The 17,203-nt window shown below is 47.5% G+C and overlaps 1 protein-coding gene across 1 annotated transcript in view; it reads right to left on the reverse strand.

The window, feature by feature from the left end:
- Nucleotides 1-4,893: 4,893 nt before the first annotated feature.
- GTF2IRD1 (GTF2I repeat domain containing 1) overlaps nucleotides 4,894-17,203 on the reverse strand; it is an 83,864-nt gene continuing 71,554 nt past the window's right edge. The window contains exons 19-27 of the mRNA XM_063146714.1: nucleotides 16,380-16,442; nucleotides 15,909-15,992; nucleotides 15,364-15,547; nucleotides 13,497-13,525; nucleotides 11,630-11,707; nucleotides 11,067-11,259; nucleotides 8,520-8,557; nucleotides 6,628-6,767; nucleotides 4,894-5,136 (exon numbers count right to left, since the gene is read on the reverse strand). Coding sequence (XP_063002784.1) covers nucleotides 5,068-5,136; nucleotides 6,628-6,767; nucleotides 8,520-8,557; nucleotides 11,067-11,259; nucleotides 11,630-11,707; nucleotides 13,497-13,525; nucleotides 15,364-15,547; nucleotides 15,909-15,992; nucleotides 16,380-16,442 — 878 coding nt within the window. The 3' untranslated portion in view covers nucleotides 4,894-5,067. The remainder of the gene's footprint in view (nucleotides 5,137-6,627; nucleotides 6,768-8,519; nucleotides 8,558-11,066; nucleotides 11,260-11,629; nucleotides 11,708-13,496; nucleotides 13,526-15,363; nucleotides 15,548-15,908; nucleotides 15,993-16,379; nucleotides 16,443-17,203) is intronic.

A 17,203-nucleotide genomic window follows, 5' to 3' on the forward strand; every position in this document is an offset into this window, starting at 1 on the left:
ATCCCATCAGTGAGAACTGGACCCTAAATTCAGGTGTCAGCGATTGGCAGCAAACAGCAACAACGCAGCCCCTGGGTAGCCCTCAAGGTGTGACTTCATAAACTATTCAACCAAGCATCAAGAACGGGCCAAACCCCCAAATACCCACAGCTCGTTACGGAAAGAGGGGTGCATAATTCTCGCTGAAAGAAAGGGATGGCTATTATTTATATTCTCCTTTTCACGGGTTTTTATATCCTAATGTGCAAGCTAATTCCTGTTATCTACAATGACAATTTTTCTAAGGAGATCTAACATTTGTGAGTGTACATAAGCACATAACCTGAGGCTATGAGAAGACCCATGCTGGATCAGACCAAGGGTCCATCTAGTCCAGCACTCTGTTCACACAATGGCCAACCAGCTGTCGACCAGGAACTCACAAACAGGACACGGGTACAACAGCACCCTCCTGCCCATGTTCCCCTGTCTCCGATACTGGAAGGTAACAAAAAACGAATAAGGATATTTTCAAAAACCAAAACAAAGATGCATATGCTCCAGTTTAAGTTCCTAGATAGTTATCTTGTAAGTCAAGTGTGGGACACCTTTCTCTCTGGCCATCTCTACAACAGCTATTTATCCAGGGGTCAGCTTGAGGTCGGCCCTGTGCATCCAAATGACGCACAGGTGATTTATTTTATATATTCATTTATTACATCTATATACCGCCCCCGTAGCTAGAGCTCTCTGGGCGGTTTACAGAAATTCTAAAATTGAGATAGAAACCAGTAGACAACATTTAAAATTCTAAAACGCAGAACATACATACATAAAGCATTAAAAACTGTTAATGCTGGTTGATCCTGGGGTCAACCAGGGATGACCTCTCACTTGTCCTGGGATAATTTGAACTCCACTTCACCCGATTTTTCCTGTGGTCCCAGGACAACCCCAAGGACCACGGGTGGTGCGGTGTGGACTCCCAGGTCCACCCTCCTCCCCACGAGTAGCGGGGCTCTTCAAATGGGCACGGAGCTGTGCGGCGGGGTTCCGTGCCCAGCGTTTTCACCATCCCCAGGATGGCTCTCAGCATGTTGGGGGCATCAGTTTTTAAGTTTGGGTTTTTTTTAAACCACGATCGCATCCACGCAATTGCGCAAAACTCTCCCTTCTTTAAAAAAAGCGCCGCACCCAGGAACGTCCCTCTTGACTTCAGGGAAGTTGCGCTGGCGTGTGCACCCTGGGGGGCGATCCAGGAAGCTGGAAGGTCGAGATCCCCCCCCTTGAATCCCGGAAGGCCTGCAGGTATAGATTAGGCCTCTCTGTCTGCCACCCCCCATTTCTCACCTCCTCTTCCTCCCTACACAGCAGGTTGTCAGAGGAAGGAGCGATCACACTTGCCGGATGTCTAAATGGGTCACTTATGGGAGGCTTTGAAAACTAAGCCAAGGTTTGCACGAAATTCATCTGAGGGTTGCAGATTGACCACTCTGGGTAATTTGTAAACTTCACGCTGCATCCCTGGCCCTTCCATAACGCCAATGCCTGGTTGTAAAAGGGGGGTTCAGCCCGCTCTCTCCTCACCCCCTCTACGCGCCGCAGATTCTGAGCTCTGCATCAAATTTGCAGAGGCGGCTTACCTGCTTTCTCCAGCACGCGAGCACCGTCGCTTTTCAAGGAAATGATTTCAACCAAAGCTGTCATTCTTTAATTAAATGCCATTGAGAGGCCATCTGCTTGAGACTCTTTAAAAAAGTGAAAAGAAAAGAAAGAAATCCCTTCCGTGTTTTGCCACTTCTAACAAGGATTGTGATTGAATTTAGGACGCACGAGCGCTTCCATCAAAGCAAATAAATAAATCGCCAAACTTCTTCCAAAGTTATAAGAAGGGGTGGGGGGAAACGTTGTAGGGAAATTGGAGCACCGGTACCTTAATTCTAACAGAACAAAAGTCCCTTTTGCATATAATCATGTTCTATACAGAAGCTCTGAATGGCAAGCGGGCTACTAGTGAAAAGATGGAGGATTGCGGAAAATGGCCAGAATTAGCAGCAGAATGAAAACAGTAATAAAGCAATCAGGGGATTCTCTTGCAATTTAGCCGAGAGGCAGGGCTTCCTGCCTTATAAAACGCACCCATGGTGTGGTGCGGAAGGGGATGTAGATCAGGGAAAGAGCCATTGCTTTGCGTGCAGAAGGGCCCAGGTTCAAGCCCCGGCTTGGGCTACGAAGGGATCCTTCTTGAAAGCCTGTCTGGCTAAGCGGGGCCAGGTAGACATTCATATGAATAAGCGCTAACGAAGGTGGAAGACAATAGGGATGTGCTCCGCTTCTCCGCGGACCGGAGAAGCAGGAGCGGATCGGGGGGCTTCGCCTCCGCTTAAGGCGGAGGCGAAGAGGATCGGGGAAGCCACGGAGCGCTGCGGAGCGGATCGAGGTGAAGGCGGATCCTTTGCCTCGATCCGGAGCTCCGCAAAAAAGGTAAGGGGGGTTACTTGGCCCTGCCGCTGTCGCTGCCACCCATGCAGCGGCGGCGGCAGAGCCAGGTAAGGGGGCAAGGGGGAGGGGGGTCTTACCTGCATCCGTCCGCGGTCCCGTGGATGCTTCAATGGAGCCCGAGGACTCAAACAGGAAGACTAGGCCGCAACTGTGGCCTGGTCTTCCTAGTTGAGGCCTCGGGCTCCGTTGAAGCAGCCACGGGTCCACGGACGGATGGAGGTAAGGGAGAGGAGGGGGGTTTACCTGGCCCTGCCACCGCTGCTACCCGTGCGGCGATGGTGGCAGAGCCAGGTAAGGAGGAGGGGGGTCTTACCTGCATCCGTCGTGGCCCATCCCAGCTTCACTAGAGCCCGCGGCTCAACCAGGAAGTGTAGGCCACAACCAGCCTACAGTTCCTGGTTGAGCCGTGGGCTCTAGTGAAGCTGGGATGGGCCGCGACGGACACAGGTAAGGGGGAGGAGGGAGGGGGGCCTTACCTGTCGCCACTCCCCGCCACTGCGGAGCTCCGATTCGGAGCCGGAGCTCCACAGTGGAGTGGCCCCTAGGCGGAGCGAGGTGGGGCGGAGCAGGCCCGATCCACAATTTGCGGATCGGGCGCAAAGAGGATCAGGGGGTCCATGCACACCCCTAGAAGACAAAACGTTTAGCTTAAAATATATTTTTATTACTCTGTTATTAGTCTTTCTATCTTACTAAGGTTTGGTTGTGTTCGAACAACACAACAGTCAACAGTGGGGTAATCATCAACTCTACCGTTATTTATCTAGGGGGTGCGCCCCACATGACATGATAATAATGGACCGTGGCGTGGATTTAGGATCAGTGTTGAGTTCACCCTTTGTCCCCGTCAGTCCTCCCACTAGTATCCCATCAGCCATTGCTGCCGAAAATCTATCCTGATGGCTGGACTAGAGCAGCCAACAGGATTTGACCACTCTTGGCCAACAAAATAACCAATGGGAAATATCAGGAGATCTCACTGGACTTAAGAGTATCTAAGTTCAATGCTGACCAAGGCTACTTACTGCGTCTGCCTCTGAGTGTCATGTTCATATTCTCACTCACTTGCTCTCTAAATGGAAACTTATGTTGTCAATCTCCTGGGTCTTTCTCGTGCTTGGTCACCGTTTCCTCGACTTTATTTGTAATGGGATAATGAGCTATTTAAAAATGGTGATTTGAATCTCCGCGTATAATGACGGAGTTTATACCCCAATCCTTCACATGTGTGAAATATGGCACACTTGTGGAAGTTCACGGGTCCTTTTGACGATGTTGCATGTCTCCTGCGCCTTCCCGTGGTAATTCCATTTTAAAAACAACAACCGCCCACCTCTGATATCTTGATTCTGCTGAACTATCTCGGGATTTCCTATTGTGTACAGGGGAAGGAACGGTACAAACCCCCCACTAGAGGGCACTGCCCCATTCAGGGCTATGAGCAGCGAGAGGAGGGGACGGTTTCCATTGTAGACCAACCACATGATCGCCCCTCTCGAAACGTGTAACGCAGTCCCATGACGACTGCACAAGAGAAGCAGGAAGCAAAGTCCCGGTAATGGAATGTGATCTCCGCTTAATCTAAAGAAACTCTCAGAACTATGTTGCATTGCAGGGGCGAGGAACCTCAGGTGTGACAGCCAAATCCAGTCCTCCTGTAGTCTCGATCGGACACTCCGGTGTTTCTGAAATGACCATGCCCCTTCCTCTGGCCTTTCCGTGAAACGTTGTTTGTTTAGCGGTTTCACGGATTTTGTGCAGCTTTCTCCCCATTCTAAAAGATTGAAACGCCTTACTTAAGACCTAGTCACTGGCAGTAAGTGTTTTAAACTACAATATACTGATCGAGGTGTCTCCCCTGCCAGGTATCAATTTATCATTGCCATTGTAATATAAAAGGAAGAAGAGGCATAACAAATACGAATGAATTTGAGGGAATCTGGAAACAGTTCCTGGTATATGTGTTCTCTAAGGGAAGTGGAAAACCACCACCAGAAGAAGTAATGAGATTTTGGAAGCAGGAATAGATCCCAAAGCGTGAAGGGGAGCAATTGTACTGTATTGTATTGTTTGATTATGAATATTGATAAATTACAAATGTTAACAGTTGAGCAAATTTATGTAATATTTTTTTTCTTTCCTTTGGATTGATTATTTTAATGTGAAGTTGATGTATTTTAATTTGTGTTAATAATTTTTTTTTAATAAAAACTACAATATACGGGTATTTTTTGTTTTGTTTTTCTGGCTTCGCCCCTTGGCTCTGCCCCAGAGCTGAATTCTGCCCGCAGGCTGAAAGAGGTTGCCTGCCTCCTGTTCTATTGACTCCAGCGGGCCTAATCCTCCTTATAGATGTGCAACCGTGATCAGTAATAACGTAAAAATGTTTTCCGGCGCTAGGCAACACTTCCTTTTTTCTTTTTTTATTCAAAAAAGGCCCTGGTGGCAGGAATATAGTGTAAAAATCATTGGAAAAACTAAAAGGCATCGATACATATTGGAATATACACTTTGTACAAAAAAATTACACGTCGTTAGCCATTATAATTATTTTTTGTCCGAGGTTCTGATTCGGAGAGTGAAGTCTCAATAATTCATAGGTCCTGGGATCTGAACGTTGAGGCCACCGTAGTCTAGCATATACATGGGCCATTGCTGGAGCGGGGGTGGGGAGAGAGAAAGAGAGAGAGAGAGAGAGAGAGAGAGAGAGAGAGAGAGAGAGAGAACTAATTTTAACAAATACCCAAATGAGGAAATCACAACACTGCTAATTAGGAATGTCAGAGAAATCAGCAACAGAATCAAATGAGTTTGGATTTTTATGAATCTGACCGGCTGATTCCTTTTTTCCCAGTCAGGCAGATTCTGCGGACTTGATGAGTATTTTTCTAACTTTCTGGAATTTTGCGCATATTTAGTTATAGAAAAATTTGCCAAATACAAGAAAGCTCTGCTGAGAATGTGCACACACACACAGAGAGAGACTAAACCATAAAAAGGCTCATTTTTGGAGGAGGACTTGCGCATTTGGGAAGGACTTGTGCAAGAAGGACGCAGACAAGCTGGAGCGTGTTCAGAGGAGGGCAACCAGGATGATCAGGGGTCTGGAAACAAAGCCCTGTGAAGAGAGACTGAAAGAACTGGGCAGGTTTAGCCTGGAGAAGAGAAGACTGAAGGGAGACATGAGAGCATTCTTCAAGGACTTGAAAGGTTGTCACACAGAGGAGGGCCAGGATCTCTTCTCCATCATCCCAGAGTGCAGGACACGGAATAACGGGCTGAAGTTACAGGAAGCCAGAGTCCGGCTGGACATCAGGAAAAACTTCTTGACTGTTAGAACAGTACGACAATGGAACCCGTGACCTAGGGAGGTGGTGGGCTCTCCTACACTAGAGGCCTTCAAGAGGCAGCTGGACAACCATCTGTCTGGGATGCTTTAGGGTGGATTCCTGCACTGAGCAGGGGGTTGGACTCGATGGCCTTAGAGAACATCAGATGCGCCCTGCTGGATCAGACCAAGGGTCCATCTAGTCCAGCACTCTGTTCACCCAGTGGGCAACCGGCCAGTTAGGCCCCTTCCAACTCTTCTATGAAGATGGTTGAGTGTTCCAGGAAACCTGCCTGCACCCCCTAAGACTGCCCCAGTTGCCCTCAGATGCAGTTGATCCCACCACCAGTGTTGAAGTAAGAGTCAACTGTCAGTTCAGGCAGCTTCTGTGTATGGAATGGGGACGGGCGCCATCTTGTTTTTTGCACCAGGCCACAGAATATCTTGGGCCAGCTGCCTCTTTGGGCAGAGTTGTTCTGATCCATTTTACACTGGGGCAGGGGGATATTTATTTATCATATATCTTTTAATCTCCAACAGGGCAGGGCCACTTCAAACTGCAGCTCCTCCATATACAAGAAAACGGCCTGAAGGTAGAAGACTAACATGCCAGGAAAAAGGTTTGCACCCCCATTCCTCCCTGAGACGTTAGTTTTCTATGCACAGGGAATTGCGTTGGTACGGAGGTGCATTCTGCCACGTACAGCCCTCACCTGCGGTCTGAAGTGGTACAGCCCATGCACAGGTTTACAACACGCACACACACACACACACACACACACAGCGAACAGGAACTAGGCCACAGTGAATGTATTTACCACAAGTGAGATCTGATTGGTTGATGATGTGGATTCCAGATTTGAAGAGGAGGAGGAAGAGGAGGAGGAGGAAGAGGAAGAGACTGAATTGCCTTCTGAGATCCGCTTCCGCTTCCGTTTGGGAACTGTGCCGTCGGTTTCTAGGGACGTTCAAGGTGAAAGATGTGTTTGGATTGCAGGAACCCTTCTCTCTCCCCCATGCTCCCCCCCCCCGCAACACCCTTCTTGGCCCCGCCCAGCAACTTTCCCCTGCAAACACCCACCCCCCGGTGCCCCAGCTGTGAGTGTCATGTCTATCCCTGCTCCCCCTGGGTTGGAAGAAGGGGTTTCAGGTGATCAATCAGAATCAGACTCTGAAGTAGAGGAGTCGGTGCCAGAAACAAGCCGAGAAAGCTCTCACGGGCGATTCCCCAGCTGGGAGTGAACCCTCTCCAGAACTTATCTCAGCAAGGGCAAATAATACACAGTCAGTGGGAAGCCAACATTCTTCCAAAGGAGAGAGCACCGACAGGCTAGCTGATCCTAGAGTACGCTGCAGGCTAAAATGGGTGGAGCGAAAGGAAAGTGAGAGAAAGTCAGCCTGGCTCGCATCCCGTCAGAAGCTGCCTCAGAACTAGTCTCTCTGAAGTTAACGCATCTTGGGAAAAGGCTTTCCCTTTTTCTTGAAAGGAAAATTGTCTCGCTTAGTTTGCATAGTTTTGCCTAGGGGGAAGGTTCCAAGCGATTAGACTCTCTTCAGGCAGGAAGAGGTGTTTATTGCTTGAATAAAGCTTTGTGGATTACTTAGCAGGCCTCGTTACTGTCTCCCAAGAAGGCAGGGGTTTTTGAGAAACACGACAGTGAGGAAGCCGTGGGGGTGGTGGAAGTTAAGAACCCCTCTCCCATTTCACTTCACCCCCTCCACCCACCCACCCACTTTGCAACTGTTCAATGGACAACCAATCGCTGAGACCCCGGCCTCTGCCAAATCACTGATGCAGCCCGCAGAAAGCCTGTTTCAGCTCAAGCCTAAATGTATTTACTCAGACATTACTCCTAATGATTTTCATGGAACCTACCACGTACTACGTATCCTCGAGGAGGAAACTCATTGAACTTGGAAGCCTGTCCCAGACAGCCAAACGGGGTTTTATACACAAGCAAGTAACCTTAGCACTGCAGGTTGGGTTGGTCACTGGTCACATGTCCACGGAGGACAGAACACTATCTTAAGGGCTGTCAGAGGACAGTCCTCCATTTGAGGAGCTGTCCAAGGCCAGTTCAAGATAAAGGAACCATCCGAAGGCGGGCAGAAACACAAGAGCAGTCATGCTGGATCAGACCAAAGGTAGGGTGACCACATGGAAAGGAGGACAGGGCTCCTGTATCTTTAACAGTTGTATTGAAAAGGGAATTTCTGCAGGTGTCCTTTGTATATATGGAGAACCTGGTGAAATTTCCTCTTCATGACAACAGTTAAAGCTGCAGGAGCCCTGCCCTCTTTTAAAATGGTGATTCTAGTATAATAAATAATAGGCAAAGAACAGTTTAAGTAAACAAAAAGAAAAAAATGACACTAAATTACATTTCTCTACTAGTTCTCAAAAGCTAGAGGAGACTTCAGTATGGAGACACCGAGCAGGCTCAAGGCACCATTTCGGAGGTTGGAATTTCTCTGGCCGGCTGGAACAGGAATCCGGGATTCTTGACTGACTGGCCGGGACATTTTGGAAGTGCTTGGAAACTGGAACATTCCCGGTTTTCCGGGACGTATGGCAACCCTAGCCCCCTACAACCTGGAGCGGGCCCTGGGCTCCTCTCGGGTTCTTATGAGCAGTGACCGGCAGTCTTATCTCAAACTGTGTTTTATTTATTTTTTCATTTCCTCCTCCCTGTCCCGCTTCTCAGCTTACCTGGCTGTTTGGACTCAGAACCTAGATCTGCAAATGGCCTGCGTTTAAAAAGAAATCAATCAATCAATTAATTAAGCGGTGGGAATTTTGTGTTGAAAAACGGTATTTTTAAATCATCATCATCATCATTCCAAATTGGCACTTGCTAGTACTGTTTTTACGCACAGCATGCATGTATGAAGGAGGGGCTAAAAGCCCACATGAAACAATCTAAATTCTACCACAACGTCAAAACAGAGAGTGAGCTTGTAACACAGGACTGGGGAATGTGTGACGCTCCAGATGTTGTTGGACTACAAATCCCATCATTTCCGACCGTTGGCTGCGCTGACTGGGCCAGATGGGGGTTAAAGTCCCACAACATTTGGAATCCAACCAGACTGAGAAAGGCTGGTGTAGACAGTACTTAGCTAAATGGGCCAATAGTTTGCCCTGGGACCTATGCTGTTATAACATTCGAGGTGTCTCTTCTTGGCCCGCCGCTCTGACCATGTCACTCCGCTTCTGAAATCTCTTCATTGGCTCCCAATTCACTCCAGAATCCAATATAAACTTCTCCTGTTGACCTTCAAAGCTTTTCACGGTCTAGCTCCTGCCTATCTCTCCTCTCTCATCTCACACTATTGCCCCGCTCGTGCTCTTCGCTTCTCTGATGCCATGTTTCTCACCTGCCCAAGGGTCTCTCCTTCCCTTGCTCGGCTTCGTCCTTTTTCTTCTGCTGCCCCTTACGCCTGGAACGCTCTTCCAGAACACTTGAGAACTACCAACTCAATCACAGCTTTTAAAACTCAGCTAAAAACTTTTCTTTTCCCTATAGCTTTTAAATATTGAGTTTATTCTGACTCTATACTGTTAGCTTCACCCTACCCAGTACCTGTTTACACTTCCCTGTGCCTGTTTGCATTCTCTTTCCCTCCTTATTGTTTACTACAACTTTATTAGATTGTAAGCCTATGCGGCAGGGTCTTGCTATTTACTGTGTAATCTGTACAGCACCATGTACATTGATGGTGCTATATATATAAATAAATAAATAAATAAATAAATAAATAAATAATAATAATACAAAGCCTTACATGGCTTGGGACTGCCATACCTGACGGAACACCTCTCCCGACATGAACCTACCCACTCACTGCGCTCAACATCTAAGGTCCTCCTCCGGGTGCCTACTCTGAAGGAAGCTCGGAGGATGGCAACGAGAGAGGGCCTTATCTGTGGTGGTCCCCAAATTGTGGAACAATCTCCCTGATGAGGCCCGCTTGGCGCCGACATGGTTATCTTTTCGGCGTCAGGTCAAGACTTTTCTCTTCTCCCAGGCATTTAGCAATATGCAATTAGGCTGGGTTTGTTTTTGTATGTTTTTGTGGTTAGAAATTGTAAGTTTTTGTGATTTTAGATTTTTGAATATTGTTTTTAGTGTTTTTATCCTATGTAAACCGCCCAGAGAGCTTCGGCTATGGGGCGGTATACAAATAATAATAATAATAATAATAATAATAATAATAATAATAATACATTAAGAACAAAAATCCACACCCTTCCTAAGTCTCGGATATTTTTGCGTCCACAATGGCAGCCACCGGCAGTGACCACGTGATTTTGAATTAAAAACGGAATGCTATTGCAGCCTATTGTTTCAGAGATATGCACGTCTCTGTGTGTGCTTCTTGTTGATAGGTTTGTATGTAAATAGTTTTCATAATGTATTTTTAAGGTTTGCCTTAGTAAAGATGGGGGATACTTGGCTCAGCAATACTACAAACGAGAAGGATCTTGGAATTGTTGTATATTCAGCGCAGGCTGAATATGAGCTGAACAGTGCGATATGGCTGCAAGAAAGGCAAATGCTATTTTGGGCTGCATTAATAGAAGTATAGGTTCCAACTCGCGTGAGGTCCTGGTTCCTCTCTATTCGGCCCTGGTTAGGCCTCATCTAGAGTATTGCGTCCAGTTCTGGGCTCCACAATTCAAGAAGGACACAGACAAGCTGGAGCGTGTTCAGAGGAGGGCAACCAGGATGATCAGGGGTCTGGAAACAAAGCCCTATGAAGAGAGGCTGAAAGAACTGGGTATGTTTAGCCTGGAGAAGAGGAGATTGAGGGGAGACATGATAGCACTCTTCAAATACTTAAAAGGTTGTCACACAGAGGAGGGCCAGGATCTCTTCTCGATCCTCCCAGAGTGTAGGACACGGAATAACGGGCTCAAGTTAAAGGAAGCCAGATTCCAGCTGGACATCAGGAAAAACTTCCCGACTGTTAGAGCAGTACAACAATGGAACCAGTTACTTAGGGAGGTGGTGGGCTCTCCCACACTAGAGGCCTTCAAGAGGCAGCTGGACAACCCTCTGTCAGGGATGCTTAAGGGTGGATTCCTGCATTGAGCAGGGGGTTGGACTCGATGGTAGGCCCCTTCCAACTCTGCTATTCTATGATTCTATGATTCTATGAAACTCCCCAGAGAGCTTCTGCTATTGAGCCGTGTAGAAATGAATGGATGAATGAATGGAATGAATGAAATGAATGAAATGGGGCACAAGCTTACTGGAGCTGGTTAGTAACGGCCATCCGGATGCAATCCCTGGCTTTGAGGATCTTCTCCAGCCGGTGGATGTCGTACGTGTTGGGGTTTCGGAAGGGGATGTCGTCCGGCAGGCCGGTCACTTCGATGGCGTCAGGCGTGTCCCTGATCAATTTATATGGCACCAGGACAGGGCGGTTCAGGCCCAGGGCCTCTCCTGAAACAAGAGCAGAGCAGGTAGGAATGAGAGCCAAGGATAAATTGTCCTTTCTCCTACGTGGTTCTAACTATTTTGTGACCCAGAGGGTTGCACTATTTTGTGACCCAGAGGGTTGCCAGTATAAGGAAAAAAGAATTAGAAAAAATGGATTAATTAATAAGTTTTTATCAAATGTTGTAATATATGTGGGGTCTTATTAACTGTTAGTCATATATAATGTATCATTTACGAACTGCATATTGTTTTAAAATTTTAAATCATAAATTTTAAGTAATGCCTGTTTGTTTTTAATGATATGTGATTTTTTGAAATGGTCAGAAGACTTATTCAATAAAGGTATTCATTCATTCAGAGTACAGAGACTGACCGTATTTTTCGTTGAACAGTTCCTTCACTTGCTCCCGGAGAATCACCTTCTCCCCCAACCGGTTGGCGTCGTCCTCATCTGTAGAGAAAGAAGACACAGAGCTGTAACAGAAGGAGCTCTCCTTTGCAGCCTCCTGCCGACGTGGATACTGAGAGCAGGGTTGCAAACATAATTTTCCGGGGGTCGGCGTCACCTCAGAAGTCCGCCCAGCTTATACAAACCCAGGATTCCAGGAGTTGTTTTCAGGCCCAGGCATCCCCCGTCTTTGGATGATGGTTCACCATCAACCAGTGTGGTGCAGCGAATTAGACTGGGAAGGCCTGAGTTCAAATTCCCCACCTAGCCACACACCTTGCTTCGTCACCTTTTCACTGTGCATATTTATCGTTTTCTACTGTATGTTTTTATTGAATTCCGTATTTCAACCTACGTCAATTTCTGCTGCGTGGTTTTATCCTGGTCGCGCTTTTTGATTTTGAATTTATTTTTGTATTTGTGAACCGCCCAGAGAGCTTCGGCTATTGGGCGGTATACAAAAATGTAATAAATAAATCAATCAATCAATCAATAAATAAATTTAGGTTTTTAGATGGTGGGTTGTTTTATGATGCTCTTCATGGTTTTAATTTTTGTGAACCGGTATAAAAATGTAATAAATAAATAAATAAATAAATTGCCTTGCTTTGTTAGGCTAATTGAGCTTAGAGCATACTGTAACTCCTAGCTTTCACGCTCTGTTCAGGGGTGAAGAGGTGTCTATTTACTGAATAAAGCTTTTGTGGACTGCACAGCATTCCTCTTTATGGTCTTACATCCGGATGAGACAATAAGGTACGGAATCACGACATATATCTGCTCCTTTGCTTCCTTTAAAAACCTATCTTCTGAAATACGTTATTTTTTTTCAACCAATTCAGTTTTATTCGGACACACCATTCCGTCTTTCCCCCCCAAATTTAATGGCACTCTTGCCATTAACGTGTGTGAAATATGAATGAATGTGTGTGTGTGTGTGTAATTAAAGAATACTGCCTAACCTATTTTATTAATTGGAGAACGGGAAACGATCTATCAGCATGCAAAAGGCACTCAGGGAACAGAACAGACGGTGGCGGGATGGGTTTTCAATCGCAGCAACAAAATTAACGTACATTTTTTAAAAAAACTTTTCCGCTTGATTGCTGACGCTCGATTCTCTCCCCAGCCTCAAGGACATTCCGAAATAAATACGTAAAGCTAATGCACAAACACTCCAGGAATCTGGCTTATATCACGGCCATCCTTTCAAAGCTTGGAGCCAGAGAAGGAAGAGATGGCGAATTCTGTGTCGGCTGGGCCAGGTTGCTGACACTGAGGCCATGGCTAGACCAGGCCTATATCCAGGGATTGTCCCGGGATCATCCCTGTGCATCCAAATGACATTCAGGGGATCCCAGAAGCAGGCAGAGACGACCCCTCCATTTGCCTGGGATAAGGCTTAGGTCTAGCTAAGGTCTAAGCCTGCTCAACCAGATCCAGGAGCCCAGTGCGTCACACACAACGAGGACCGGCCCTACCATAAGGCAGGGTGAGTCACTCCGCGTTAATGCGCATTTGTGCAAATTGTGAGTTTGCCTAATTCGGCATGCGTCGAGTCTAGCCAGCGCAGGGATCCACAAACTGGTGTCTGGGGTGGGGTGGGGATTTAGCAAAAACTCGCTGAGCTCCACCCCCAAACCGTACTTCTACTCTTGTAAATATGCCGGAACACAATTTTAAGTGAGGCCTTATCCCCCAAATGGACAGCACAGCCGAATGATTAAAGCCGTCTCGTTCCCAGAACTGCTAAATATGCTTCGCATGTCTGTTAAGGCAACTGGCCACTTACCAGGCTTAGGGATGAGTCCTTGGAAAGGTCTGCAAAACAAAAGAAAGCAATATTGATCCCGGAACAAAGGCAGAACGCAAGGCAGGCTTCATCAGCCGTGGCTGCAGCTACTGGTCACGCCCAGTGCTGTGCAAACCAAGGAGATACAGAGGAATTTTGTGAACTGCAGACGTGATGCAAGTTGGCATAGATAAGCTGATACGGAGGCAGAGGTTTCAGCGGTCGTCCGCCCTGTTCAAGTCTACTGTTGGGCTAAACTAGGTGTGATATTCCATGCTTATGTCTCTCAGTTTCAATCCTGCCTGCCTCCCCCACATCAAGCAGCTATTTACATTTTTTTAAGTATGCACGTTAATTGCTTTGATGCAAGTGACCGTTGCGCCTGGCTTAGGCCTTGTCTATCATGTGTTTAGCCTGCCTTTCTGTAGTTAAAAAAAGATCCCCAGGGTGGCTGGCGAATCTCAAAGCAAAATACATTGGGACCGACACATCACACCCTGAGTAAACCAGCCAGGAGAGACCCAGGCCCTAAGGATTACCCCAGCAAAATGAAGCGATCGTCCCTGCCTGCTCCCGGGATCCCCTGTGTGCCATTTGGACATACAGGGATGATCCCGGGGGGGCGGGGAAAGGCAGGTGTAGAAACAGCCACAGTTATTCCTAGGAGGCACCTCTGCCCTCAGTGGACGTCAGACTCCTCCAGGAAAGAGGGAGACTTTAGGGAGTGTTGCTCAGTCAGCTCAGACATAACCCTCGTCGCCCAGAACAAGCCAGTGACTAAGAGAAAGGACACTGGCCCTTTAAGGAAACCAGATGTTGCAGTTGAAAAGGTGGAGCTCCCAGAAGGCCTCTCCTGGGCTGGCTATAAAACTCTCTGCCACTTGCTCTCAGCCAGCGCCGGGGTAACTGTGCAGTTTGTTAGCTGCAGGACTGCTGTCCGTGGTCCTGAACGGAACCCCAGATGGAGTAGGAAGCAACCAACCGGCGTCGACCATACTGAGTGAGACGGACCAATGATCCGTCTCGATCTAAGGCAGCTTCCAACATTCTTATGTAACGCCCCCTTTTATTTAGCGCCATGAGGACTGGAGTCTTACTTTTATCGGACCATAGCTCAGGGATATAGCACATGCTGAAGGTAACAGGTTGCGTCTCAAACATCTCCAGTTAAAGGATTTGGGATGTGTGGTGTAGTGGCTGAGCCTCGTGTGGCGCAGAGCGGTAAAGCAGCAGTTTCTGCAGCTGAAACTCTCCCCACGGCCTGAGTTCGATCCCAGCGGAAGCTGGTTTCAGGCAGCCGGCTCGGGTCGACTCAGCCTTCCATCCTCCCGAGGTCGGTAAAATGAGTACCCAGCTAGCTGGGGGAAAGGTAATAACAGCCGGGGAAGGCAACGGCAAACCACCCCGCTATAAGGCCTGCCAAGAAAACGTCAGCGAAAGCTGGCGTCCCTCCAAGAGTCAGAAATGACTCAGTGCTTGCATGAGAGAGGTGTAGCGGCTGAAGTGTTGGACTGGGAGTCAGGAGATCCAGGTTCTAGATCCAGGTTCTGGGTGACTTTGGGCCAGTCCCAGACTCTCGGCCCAACCTACCTCACAGGGTGTTTGTTGTGAGATAAAATGGAGAGGGTGAGGGATATGTACGCCGCCTTGGGTTCCTTAAGAGGAAAAAAGGCAGGATAAAAATGCAAAAATAAATAAATCTGGGATGTGTGCCTGTGTACCACCAACACCCTGGAGAACATCTGGGTAGACAGAGCCAGGCTGGATGGACCAACGGAGGCCCACATGTTGTTATGTTTATACATGTACACATGCATGCACACACACACAATACCACAACCTGACAAGGATCCCTGAAGGGAAATACCTTGTTACCGTGAACTTGATCTTGTCTGCCACGCCTAAGATCCTCTCCAGGTTCTGGGAGCCGAAGGTGCACGGTTTACGGAACGGGATTCCGGGCGGCAGCCCTTCTATGATCACCGACCCTGGGTTGCTTTTGATGCGCTTGTACGGCACTTGAACAGGGTATTTGATGCCCAACGCCTCGCCTGAAAGGAAGGCAGTGCGGTGCAGTGGTAAGCGTACTGGCTTTGAGTGGGGGGCATCCTGTGCGCAATCTCGCTCAGCCCCAAAGAAGACTGATGGGTAAGCCTGCACCAGAGGCCTTAGGCAACGTTCGGTTTCGCCGTCTGGGACGTGTCTTGGGCAGACGAATCATCCCAGAACAAAACCTGGAATCATGGAATAGTAGAGTTGGAAGGGGCCTCTAAGGCCATCCAGTCCAACCCCCTGCTCAATGCAGGAATCCACCAACAAGGCCAATGGTCAGGGATGATGGGACTTATAGTCCAACTTCAGGTTCTCCATCCCTGCCCTCGAGGCTTCACCTAGAACACACCCAACACTTACCATACTTCTTATTGAACAGATCCTGAACCTGTTCTCGTAGCGTGTTTGCGATATCTATTCTTGAAAGCCGCGTGTCATAATTTTCTGCAGAGAAAGAGAGAGGGGGAGATACCATTATCGAACCCCTCTTGCTTCATTTGCAGGGGAAATGAAAGCGCCTGGCAGCTTTTCATCAGCGCGCTTTGACAGGGTAAACTAACGTGAACGTAGTGCTTAGAGGGTCGGACTGGGAGTCGGGAGACCTGGGTTCCAGTCCCCACTCAGCCATGGAAGCTCACTGGGTGGCTTTGGGCCAGTCACAGACTCACAGCCCAGCCTACCTCACAGGGTTGTTGTTGTGAGGATAACATGGAGAGGTTGAAGTCCAGGAATATCAACAGGAAACAGACAACCATAATGTGTACAACTGGCTCAAAACTGGTGTGTGTGTGTGTGCCGGCATAAGATATCTGGGCCAACCTCCGTTCTCACCTTGAAATCCCGGTCTTTTTACAGGTTCCTCCACAAGACGTTCACTGGAGTCTCTCTCAGCAACTGCTGACACAAGATTAAGAGCGCTATTTATGTGCCTTCTTTGATCATTTCTGCTTCAAAGAGTGCCCAGAATACATTCTTCTTTATACATTTTAAAAGCAGAAATTCGTTATTTCGTCCTCAGCCACCTCCCTGCAAAGTAACACCCCCCTCTCTCTGGCTTGGTTCAGAAGACACTTTAAACCACGGCTTTAACCAAGCCTCTCTCGGAATACCGCTGCTCAGTTTTAAACTATTAGGGCTAACAATTTCTCCCAATCTTAGCTCCCCGGTCATAAAATGAAAATGACATAATTCATAAAGTCATCACAAGACCAAATGAGCTTAAGTTTGTAACCTTATTGATTCATACATACAAACAGCAGGTTTGTAAAGGAATAACCAGTTCCCTGCCCCAAGGTGCTTGCAGGCCACAGTGGGGCGAGATAATGATAAAAAGGGACTTCAAAAGGAGACTCCAGTATGAAATGGCTGAAGTATAAATGGTCAGGAAGTTTAATTGTATCATCTGTGGCCTTAATTGAGATAATGGTTTTAAAAACCCCACTACATGTATCAATCTGCTTGGCAATGCCAGAATGTTTGTGTTGTTATTAATACTGCTTGGCGAAAGGTTACATTTACGCTTTAACGCAATTAGTACAGTCTGTATTTCTTGTGTTTTATTTTCCTCCAACCTCACCGTTAACCTTCCCCTCTCTTTTTCTCTCCACTGATGTGCACACGTTCCTTCCAATTTAGGACAACATTCCCCGCATCCA

Source organism: Elgaria multicarinata, chromosome 22 (genome assembly GCF_023053635.1).
Source record: "Elgaria multicarinata webbii isolate HBS135686 ecotype San Diego chromosome 22, rElgMul1.1.pri, whole genome shotgun sequence".
In the NCBI taxonomy this organism is placed as follows: Eukaryota; Metazoa; Chordata; class Lepidosauria; order Squamata; family Anguidae; genus Elgaria; species Elgaria multicarinata.